Source organism: Nanorana parkeri, unplaced genomic scaffold (assembly GCF_000935625.1).
Source record: "Nanorana parkeri isolate BGI_ZX_2015 unplaced genomic scaffold, ASM93562v1 scaffold1202, whole genome shotgun sequence".
Classification (NCBI taxonomy): domain Eukaryota; kingdom Metazoa; phylum Chordata; class Amphibia; order Anura; family Dicroglossidae; genus Nanorana; species Nanorana parkeri.
In genome coordinates, this window is record NW_017307470.1 from 207,904 (window position 1) to 219,623 (window position 11,720).

The 11,720-nt window shown below is 39.8% G+C and overlaps 1 protein-coding gene across 1 annotated transcript in view; it reads right to left on the reverse strand.

The window, feature by feature from the left end:
- Positions 1-9,860: 9,860 nt before the first annotated feature.
- Positions 9,861-11,720, reverse strand: part of PRDM14 (PR/SET domain 14) — a 9,092-nt gene continuing 7,232 nt past the window's right edge. The window contains exon 7 of the mRNA XM_018568525.1: positions 9,861-10,088. Within this exon, the coding sequence (XP_018424027.1) occupies positions 9,861-10,088 (228 nt within the window). The remainder of the gene's footprint in view (positions 10,089-11,720) is intronic.

Consider the following 11,720-nt stretch of genomic DNA (forward strand, 5'->3'; position numbering starts at 1 on the left):
GGCAAGAACCAGTAAAGACCACTATTTACAATATAATTATGTGGGATGATGGGGGTCATCTTTAATGACAACCAGTGTCTTTTGTCAAATCATACTGAGCCCCCCAATCTATGAAGTATGTGATTTATCTTTATCTGGTTCCTTTCCTACCCTTGAAACAACTAATGGTTTATATCTAGATTGGTTTTCACAATTAGGAAGAATCTCTTGGGGCCCCCCAGAGTTCCAGAAGAGACTGGTTGGCCTCTATATATCATAGATGTCCATCCTATACCTGAAGAAGTGAATTTATTCACAAAACACTTTGGATCTCCTTTGTCCTCCCCTTACTACTAATATTGAGATATGTAAAATGAAATGTTATTATCAATTATATGGGATGAGGAGGAATGGAGGAACGAAGAAGTGAATGTAGAGCCTATTGTAAATGTAACATTGTGAATAAAGTGAATTGTTTTGAAAATTCTCAATAACATTTTTGTGCCTTAAAAGACCTAAAAATATGGAAAATATGTTTTTCTTGCTTTTTTCAGTGGGTCTTTCTTGTATTATCTAACCTGGGTCTGCACGTAAATAATCACACAGCAATAACAAATTGCAATGTAGAATCCTTGTTCTGTGTTCTCCAGTTTCTGACTTGGCTTCATGCCCTGAAATGGCTTCACACTTCTTTCAAGAGCGGCATACACCGATCAGCCATAACATTATAACCACTGACAGGTGTAGTGAATAACATTGATTATCTCATTACAATGGCACGTGGAAGTGGGTGAGGATATATTAGGCAGCAAATTAACATTTTGTCTGTGAAGTTAATGTGTTGGAAACAGAAACAATGGGCAAGCGTAAGGATTTAAACTGCTTTGGCAAGGGCCTAATTGTGATGGCTAGACGACTTGGTCAGAGCAACACCAAAACTGCAACTCTTGTGAGACGTCCCCTGTCTGCAGTGATCAGGACCTATGAACAATGATCCAAGGAAAAAAACTGTTGAACCAGTGACATGGTCATGGGATGCTAAGGATCATTATTGCATATGGGGAGTGAAGGTTGAACTGTGTAGTCCGATCCAATAAAATAGCTATGATAGCTTAAATTGCTGAAAAAGTTAATGCTGGTTCGGATAGAAAGGTGTCTGAACACACAGTGCATAGCAGTTCTTTGCAGATGGGGCTGCATAACCTCAAACCAGCCAAGGTGCCCCCTGTCCACAGCCAAAAGCTCCTACAATAGGCCCGTGAGCATCAGAACTAGACCATGGAGCAATGGAAGAAGGCCTGGTCTGATGAATCACGCTTTCTTTAAAATTTTGTGGATAGCCAGGTGCGTGTGTGTTGCTTACCTATGGAAAAGATGACACCAGGATGCACTACGGAAGAAGGCAAGCCAGTGGAGGCAGTGTGATGCTTTGGGCAATGTTCTGCTGGGAAATCTTGGGTCCTGCCATTTGTGTGGATGTTACTTTGGCATGTACCATCTACCTAAACATTATTGCTGACCAAGTACACCCATTCAAGGAAAACGGTATACTTTGATGACAGTGGCCTCTTTCTACAGGATAATGCACCCTGACACACTGCAAAAATGGTTCAAGAAGGGTTTGAGGAACACAATAAGGGGTTTGAGGTGTTGGCCTCCAAGTTCTCCAGATCTCAATCTGAACGAGCATCTCTGGGATGTGCTGAAAAAACAAGTCCAATCCATGGAGGCCTCACCTCGCAAACCTACAAGACTTAAAGAATCTACTACTGACAGATTGGTGTATAGTATACCTTCAGAGGTCTAGTGGAGTCCATGCCTCAATGGCTCAGAGCAGTGTGGCAGCAAAAAGGGGACCCACTCAATATTAGGCAGTTGGTCATGTTAGGGCTGATCAGTGTATATGGTATCTTGCAAATAGGATTTTAATTTTCCAGGACCTCTTCTCTCTGTATGGTTTCTTACAAAGACTCTACTACCAAGTATGAGTTCAGCTCCATGAATCTTCTTGTAATAGAATTATTTTCCTCTCCTTGCAATTTTCCAGTCTATTCTTTTTTAACACTCCAGTAACTGGAATATATAAAACCTACTCGGATACAAATACCTCTGCGAAGAAAATAAATGAGGCCTACAAAGTTGCTTTAAAAACAGGCTGCTCAAAAAAAGGCTATTTTTGAAGCAACTTAGTAGGCCCAGTCATTTTCTTTGTGGCGGTATTCATATATTCAGAGTAGGTTGTATATTTTCTAGTTACTGGAGTGTCAAAATGGATAGTCTTGGATATCTTTCAAAAATAAGGAAGAACAAATAAGGAAGAACAGAGAGTATCCTGCTTTACTCCATGCGTGTACAGTTAGAGTATATGCATATACTACATTTGTAAGTTAACTATTCCAGCCTTTCTTGGATTCTGGTGTCAATGTACAAAGCAAGGATAGAAGGCTGTGATTGAACCTTTCAACTTGTCCAATACCGTCTGGGTGGTATGGAGGTATATGAGAAATTTGAGAAATGAAGTGGCAGTACTTGTCTAATGCCAAAAAGAATTGACTTTAAGACAACATCAATGTGGTGTTACTTCTTGGACAGCACTAGCTGAGAACCCAGGTGGTTTTTTTTTCTCAAAATTCTTGTCCATGTATAGAAAGATCAGAAGACTCACCTTGACACTAATGGTTTGCTTGAAACTTGTTTTGACTTTTGTACTTTAATACTATCCCAATCAAAAGAGCTCCTTTTGTGCAATTTTTAGGGAATCGTTAGGAAATTGAGCTATTCTCTTTAATACACCATTGTCTTTTATTGAAGTTGTATTGGCTATTGTAATTGGACACAGCCAAGGCATTCTGTCCTCCTGATGTACTTAAATAAATGATGCTACTGATGACTTTGGGTTCTACTTCTTGAGAACATTATTGCATATATTGCCCAGGACTCAGTGGCATATGAGAAAGTACCTCTGATTCAACATTTCTTCTTTCAGGATAGTAGTTAATGGTGAAGTTAAAGTCTGCCTTAAAGTCTGTTCAATGAAAGTTTGCTATTGTAAGGACATAAATCAGTGGGTTATTGTCGGTTTATATCACAAATGATGGACAGCAATATAGGTAGTCTCAAAATCTGTCATAGATTGCCAATTTCATTGCTGGAAACTCTCGCTTCCCTGAGTGCATGTGGTGTTTTTTCTCAGCAGCTATTAGAGTTCTAGATCCATGGGCAATAACCTTTAATCACCCACCCTGTTCTTGGTACAGCATAGCACCTAGTTCTTCTTGAGATGAATAACAGTGTAGTACAAATGATTTAGAATAGTCTGGATAACCCAGAACTGGAGGTCAGTCAATACTTCAATTAGCTGGATTAATACGGCCTGATGGTGATCAGTTCATCCTGTAGAATGATAGGAAGGGAAGTTGAGCTTTCAACTTTGGAATAGGTTTCTGTTTCTTTCTGGTCTTGTTAGGAGGTGCTGCCCTTAGTACTGCTGACAGTAGTTCATAGAGAGGCTTTGCAATTCTGTAGAAGTTTTGAAGTTTTTACAAGAGATAAACTCCAATAATTTTTTGAGTTCTCCAACAGTCTTTGGTCTTTTATCTCTTATAGCAAGTACAGGTGCAATTTCTGTTGGATATATGGAATGGCCATCTCTTGACACAACTTTGCCTAAAAATCTTACTTTTTGTTTAAAAGACTCAAATTTTCTGGCTGTTAGCTTGTTTGCTAATGATCAAGCTATCAAGCAATTGAAAAATTGCTTGATAGCTTGATCGTAAATTGCTTGATAGCTTGACTAAATGTGAACAGAACTGTCTGATTTTGCAGTGGGGTTCCTGTGTGAACACTACACCTGATGCTGGTAACAGTAATGGCAAGAATTATTTGTCCCAGTATCTATTACAGCAAAACATGGTTCTGTACATCGGTTTGTAGATGTGTAAGAAGCACTTCTGCTTATTTGTTAATATGGCCAATGCTGCTCTTAGTACACCAACCGAGCCAGGAATTAATGTCTTTTAATTTACAAATGTCTCTTTGAATAATCAATATTGTATGTCTTCAGTAACATTAAAACCAGTATTTGGTTGCTCAGCTACTGCCCTTATCTGATACTACCAGTGGTAAATATTTTTTGTCACTATTGCTTGATGCTAGCTAGAAAGGTACTTTAACCCACCCAGAAAATGTAATTTCAGTATAATTGGCTGCTTTTCATCACAGAACTTCTGGTCTGAGTAATTATTTCAATGATCTGAGCACTGTATGCCGAAGGAATTATTGTCTCCAACCCTCACTGATTAGACTAACTTCAGAGCCTATATCCCATAAAGCTTGGACAGCAATGTTGTCTATCTTGCAATTGACAAGGCATCTTTTTCCAATGAGGTTCAGTAGTTTACTACAGTGTTTTGAGGTAATATATATGTTAGTTTAGATTTGGTAGCAGTCTACCATAAAGGGCAAATCTGTCTATTCAATTGCCCTAAACAAAAACATTTTATTTGGTATCTTATGAGATGTTATTCAGCTGTTGATACAAACCTTAAAGGAAAACTATGGGGTTAGGGCTTTTCCCCATAGTTCTCCTTAGGGTAATGGGAGGAAACAAACTAGCATCCTCCCGTCACCCTAAGCTCAGTATACCAGTATACTCAGACGCCGCAGCTGAAGCGGATCCCGACAATCAGCGCTGGAGGCTCTCTGCTGTGACAGGATCGAGAAGTGATCGAACGCCGGTATGTGTTCGCTCACTTCCCGATCTACTGAGCCGACCTATGACAGTCTCATTGTCACAGGTCGGCTAGAACTCAAAAAAGCACTCACCTCATAGTTCTCCTTTAACTATCTTCATGTAACAGCAACAGGTTTTGCTTTTTTCCACACTCTCTTTTGATGTCTTAGTAAAATGGTAGGTTTTAATCAGGTCACCGACTGTCATTTGAGTTAAAGATCAACTGATTTTTTTTCTTGTACGCACTGTATATCCATTTTTAAGTCTAATGCTTTGGACACCAAAAAGGGTTAATTTAACACATATCCTCCACAAACGCATATTTACAATCACCAACAATGATTCCTCACTAGACACTAACAATAATTCCTCTTACCCGTAATGAATAAGAGAACATTCAACACTATGGGAGAACAGGGGTGTAACTGACAGAAAATTCCCACCAGAACACACTATGCAACAAGTGTTCTGGGAAATGTGTCATATCTTACAATACCGAATTTTAAATCCAGGGCATTGTTACTAATTCTTCTAAATGGCTTGAGCAGCAGAAATCCAGAATGCTGAAAGATTTGTTTTACTGACACTACTGACTTTGCTTCCTATGGCATATGTGCCCTTCACAATTAGGGTTGGCTGGCTTTGTCTGGGTTCAATTTATCAAGGGCTTGGCAAATCCAGTTTGAGATTTTGTAAACCCAAACTTAGCAACAAATCCCAGTGAAGTGTATGGTGGGGGGGATTCTGTTTGTAAACTCTGGCTGTCTTTAGGGCTAATAGGAAAGCTACTGTAAAAAAGGTATGAAAGCTGGGCTCTGCTATGGAGGACATGTACCAATAGAAAAAGAAAAAAAAAACTACACTAGGAACTGGAAAGCAGGTCTTTCCATGCTGCTTCAAGGGAAACATTAAACATACAAATCTTTTAAAGGCTTAGTTTACCTTTATATTATTTACAGCTTAACTACTAAAATATTCTATTACCTCTTTCTCAAGGATGGCACAGCAATTTCAGGGTGCTGGACCAGGCCCATCTCAGCCATCAGAATCCTTGTAGAGAGTCTATTGTAGAAAAAGGTCTAGTGGCATATGCTTAGGTGTTCTTTGCACAATACAGACTGGCCTGTATGTTTGCAGAGTCTGGAAGATCTCTACCTCCTTTTCATGCTGACATCATCTGAAACTCCAGTCACAAAAACAGTGTGCTTCTGCCCATCAACTCCCATGTACTTGCACTATGAGGGTGCAATGAATGTGAGTGATAATATGTAGAGTAGTTTAGGTGCACCCTGTTTTTATGCTTAGTTTTTTTTTCCTTCAATCAATACAGCAATGTACTGCAAGCAAAAGGCAGCTCAAAGAACACATGGTCACTTACATGTTAATGTTGCACTTTGAGCACTCCAAGCTTAAAAAATACCCTATCAACATAAAATAAAAACCAATATACCCCTAAAATAAACAAATACATACCCCCAAAAAACATGCCCATGAAACCAAAGCCTGCTTTTTAAAGAAAAGCCTTCCAAAAAAAAGTTAGCTAAAGACAGAACAACAACAAATAGTGACCGCTGACCTCAAATTAATCACAACATAAAATGAAAGACAACATTATGTCCCAATTATAATAATAAAAAAAAAAAAGAGCTAGCAAGCAGAAATAAAGTACAGTTTCCCAAGTGACCCTAATCTCTATCAACGCAGTTTGCTTTTTTAAATGACGCTTACACTCTACTCTCTACTCTTGTGCATGGGTTTTTCCTGGTGCTCCTTATCCCCTTTGTTAAAAAAGGCTATTATTTACCAAGTGCCAAAGCTCCATCTGAAACATAAACACGAGTGAATGGGTCGAGACAGGGTGCCCAAAAGGGAACAACCTTTGTTTTGCTGTCTCTTTGCTGGGGATCCTTTGTCATAGATTGATCACCATGTACTAAATGTTCATTTGTAAAATAAATAACATTGATTCCTGTGAAGTTAGTTTTTAAGGATAGCTTCAGCTCAAGCAAAAATATGATAGATGTCATATTGCCAGTGTATGTATTGCACGGGTCAGTGTTTCTGCAGTACACTTGCTGGCTGCATAAGTTTAACAAGAGGCAGACTAAGACACCTAACCATTTATTTTCACACAAAACATGCAAGTGGAATTCTAATTTAAATAGACAAGTACAGCTCTCAAGTCTAACTGTTATCGCAATGAAAAAAACAGGCACAGTCCAGACGTGATTACAATTCTAAGCAGTATTTAATGTCATGTCATACTCTCTGCATCTCTGCATTTACAAATAATATCCAGGCTTTTTATTACATTAAAATAAAAGGCAGAAATATTCAATATTACATCTCAAGACAGAAGATCAATGATCATCAAAGTGCTGAATCTTATATAAAATGACAAGACACATAAGTATAATATCTCAGAGAATATGGAAACAAGATCGAGGAAGCATATATAATGATTTCATATGTCACTGAGGTGCTAACAGGAGCCAGCAATCAGCCAAGAAGGGCTAAATCGGACCTGCTCAACAAATAATCCACGCATGAGTCACCACCATCTCTCAATGTCAGTAGGTACCCTCTTAGCTTTGGAAGATACAGATTTACAAGGGTTGCATCGGTGAGTGTATGTGGCGTTTAAGAAACTGCTTTTATTGTTCAGTAAATCATATGAGTATTCAGCACCTGCACTTAACACCCATATTTCTCGGGATGGGCCATCACCATCTGCCCCAACTGGTCTGCCTGCAACCAAGAAGGAGCAGTGTTTGGTGTCCCTGTTCAGTCTGAGTACAAGCAGCTTAAAGCACACAAGTAGGTACTACAAGGTTCATATGCCAAGAAGAAACAGGATCAATGACCATTTTAGATTACAGCATGTGAAACTAAACAAGAGGAGATCAGACATCTCCCTGTCTCTGAGTGGGTTGTGCATTGCTGTTAGATTTTATAGTCTTCTTAGAAAATAAGTGATAACAAGCAAGCAAGTTATAAACTTTGTTCCCTTTTCTCCGCAAAAGAGGTAAAAATATCAGCTGTGATAACCATTGTTTCTAATAACTGCTTTTATTGGGCCTTTAGTAAGTCAAGATCTATCCAACTCCCACAGGTTTTTGTTTTTCATAGATGACTGTTAAGGCAATAAAAAGTTATCTTACAGTCAGTAACCGTTGCAGTACATATTTACCAGAATTTCCTAATCAGATAGAGTTTTAGCAGAAAAAATTAAGACTTGGTTGTTTTGGTGCCATACATTCAAGATTACTGGGCAATAACTTAATATCCAAGTGGGTACTGTGGGTACAATATCCATGTGGGTTTGATTACATAACCACTGTAGACTGACTAATAGCCATGGCAAAGCATAGAGTTAATGAGTATTTGGTACAAGGAATTTCTAAAGCTTTGTACAACTAGTAAACCATATGACAAAATTACAGTAATTGCTGTATGTGAACTCCAAAAAACAAAATGGCCAAACTTGGTCTTTTCATGTCCTATGTACAAATGATGTCTGCCCCAGTGGTTTAATATTTTAGAAAGCCAATACCAAATAGTACAAAGCCTTGCCCCCATGAGCTTCTGGGGCTGGGCTGTGTGACCAGAACAGATTCAGCAGGATGTTAGCAAACTTTGTAGTACAACAAATCCATGAACTTGGATTGATATATGTTAGCTGATTTTAACAAGTCATGTTTTTTAGGCACATACATGGACAGTTCACCTGATTACATAGGTAAAAGATGAGTAAAAATATAGGGCTCTGAACATAAATGCTATTTGCACATGAATGCAACCATTAGAATCCAGGCAGGGGCGTAACTAGAAATCACAGGGCCCCATAGCAAAATTTTGTATGGGGCCCTATGATTTCTAGTAAAACCCTTCGCAGAGCCCACTTGAGATCCCACACAGCCCACCGGAGGGTGACCCTGCAGAGCTCACCATAGACTCTATATGGTGGGCTTTGTGGGGTCACCCTCAGGGGGGCTGGTCACGCTCCTTACCTGTCCACCTCCTCTTCCTCCACGGTCACTGATGGGCCCCGCCTCCTCCTCCTCCATTGCTGGGCCCGCCTCATCCATCACCGGACCCCCGCCTCCTCCTCCGCTGCCTGGTCCAACCTCCTCCACCGCTGTTGCTGGCTCTCAATGACTCAGCAGTGGCTGTAAAGAGGAACGGGCCGCTGTTCAGATCACTGACAGAGACAGTGACAGCCACCAGCATGAAATACCATAGCGACCCAGGCGGCCCGCACGGCATCAGGGATGTCCTGGCCAGGCCCACATGTGCCCAGGGTCCCATAGCAGATGCCTGGGTCGCTATGGCGATTGTTATGCCACTGAATCCAGGGGTAGAGTTACTAAATGACATTTTAGGGATATCTTAGGCCAATTCTGTTCTCTGACTGCTATTCTTTAAAGGAACCATGTCATGACAGAAAGATGGAGACTAGCACTGCGGATCTCTCCATCAGAATATGCTACCTAGCTGGCTGTGATGCTGACCGCCTCAGCATACATGGAGAAGGAGTGAACACTTTCAAGGAATGCAAAAGGGGACAGTTATTGTTACCATAGCAATTCCAAACCTGTCAATTAACCAACCACCAAGTATGATCAGCTGGGTTCTGATGGTACTTATATATACACAGCAGTCATGGTATATGAGGCAATAAGCATCTTACAACTATTGGTACCTTTACAGTCATCATATTTTGATCTATAAAATAATATTCATTCCTACAAATGGAATAAAGTTTAAAAGAAAACCAGTATCTGTATATTTACATTATCTTACATATACTGTTTTTCATGTCAACATTCAAGTAACTGTGCTTACTAAAGGAACTTCATATTTTCTGCTCCCCTGGTATTTTCCACTGAAAGCATAGCAGTGAAAACTTTGTAAATGTTGCATAAATTTATAACACAGAAATATGTACAAGACATTGTCACAGCATAAATTAAAACATAAATAAATGTGACAGGAAAATAAAAAAAAAAGGAATTGTTCCAGTGTTTAAGTCACATATATTAATAGTTATGAAATAATACGACATAAATAATAATTAGAATAAAATAAATAGTTGGCACAGTGCAAACAAAACGGACAGACAGGTAGCAGCAATGGTTGGAGGGGCTGGTTAGAGAGCAGAGTGGATCTGCATGTGATATCGGAACTCCTCCAACTCTACGAAGTTCTGTCCGCACAGTGTACAGCTGTATCCCTTCTCTTTAATGTGAGTTCGGCGAACATGGCTGTCATGAGCAGCGTGAGAGGCAAAGGCTTTGCCACAGTGTTTGCACTTGAAAGGCTTCTCACCCGAATGTTGCCGGATATGAGTGCGAAGGATACTGGATGCTGTAAATGCCTAAAGGAAGAAAAACACATAAATGTTACTCCAAACAGCCAAATATACAGTAAAGGCTAATAGAGATAATACAGATCTACTGCTGAAATGAATTAAGCATCTAAAGTCTGTTAATTTTGTTTTTTGCTATCTGGGCCTTATTGGGGAAATTTGTATTTGCTCCCTGTCTTGGAGACAGAACAGGAAGTAAAAGAAAATCTCTCCGAAAAAAATGAAATCCTTTCTCAGACAGGTGTCATCGTAACAATTGCTTTGCCCTCTATTCCTGTTGGCAAATATTTTGGATCTCTTATCACTTTCTGTCCAAATGACAACAGTTACCAGGACCAATAGAGAAGGTGAATCTCTCCAGGGGTAATGCAGGCAGCAATAAGAATGTGACACACTCTTTCAAAAGCTAAAACAAATGGCTTTAGATACACTTTCATTTCTGTGTTTAGGTAGAAGGTAATGTGGTCCATCTGTACATAAAACTATACCTAGGCAAAACTGCTGTTTAGATTTAAGCCTAAAGTGTTCTTGCTCTAGCAATCTTTTCCCTGATATGGAAGGAGGGAAAGGAAGATGGGAATTCTCCAAGGAGGCCATGAGATTGCTCAGCAATTAGCATGTAAGGCTATGGAAGCATGCTGCAGTGTGTGCAGGAGAGGATAGCTGATTAGCAGACACAATTAACAGTTTGGCCAAACCCGTGGATGGGAGAGAGCGGTAAACAGTATTGTTGTGCTATGTATAGAATGCAGCATTTCAGGATCGTTTAATCACAATAGCCTGAGGGTGGACAAACTCAGGATCCACCTTGAAGCATATGCATTTTAATGGCATGACTTCTAGCCATAAATAGCATTTTCCAGTGAAGACTTGTATAACTGAAGGTTGCCACGGGTACAGGATCACCCATTGTACCAGTCAAATGTAAGAAACATCTTTTCCTAAACATTTCATAATGATTTAGAACTGGAACATGTAGTACTGTCTCATTGGCTGTAATGATAATGAGAACAGTGTTCATCATACAATGGGGTAGATTTACCCAAAAGAATAGACTATGCTCACTTTGAGAATAGTCACTTAGGTAAAGCTGTGTACACTTCAGTCATCCAATCATGTGCAACCAAAAATTCTGTTTTTAATTGCTCATGATTGGGTGTTCAAAGAGAACACAGGTGAACCTTATATACAATACAGTATATATATATAGCAACATCATGCTCCAGCCTTCCCTTTTATCTCACCTGGTTATTCAATCATTAAGCAATTAACTATCCAGGTGAGACACAAAACCCGAGCTGGATTATTCAGACCCAAAGTCAACCCAAAAACCTGATCTGGGTTCCGTTACTCCTGTACATAGGATAGAAAGCGAGGGGAAATATATCGCCCCTTGATGACTTCATCAACCTTTTAAATAAAATTGAGAAAGAACTTTGCTGCCTGGACTACCTGTGTGTGTGTGTGTGTGTGTGTGTGTGTGTGTGTGTGTGTAGATATATATATATTGCTAAGAGCTCTTAGCAACCTGCGACGCTCTGGCTGGCATCCTACTCAGCTCACTGACGACGCTGGTTGCCAGGGGTTGGGTGGGATGCATTGGCTGGCATCCCACCCACCTCCTGGCAAACAGTGACATCA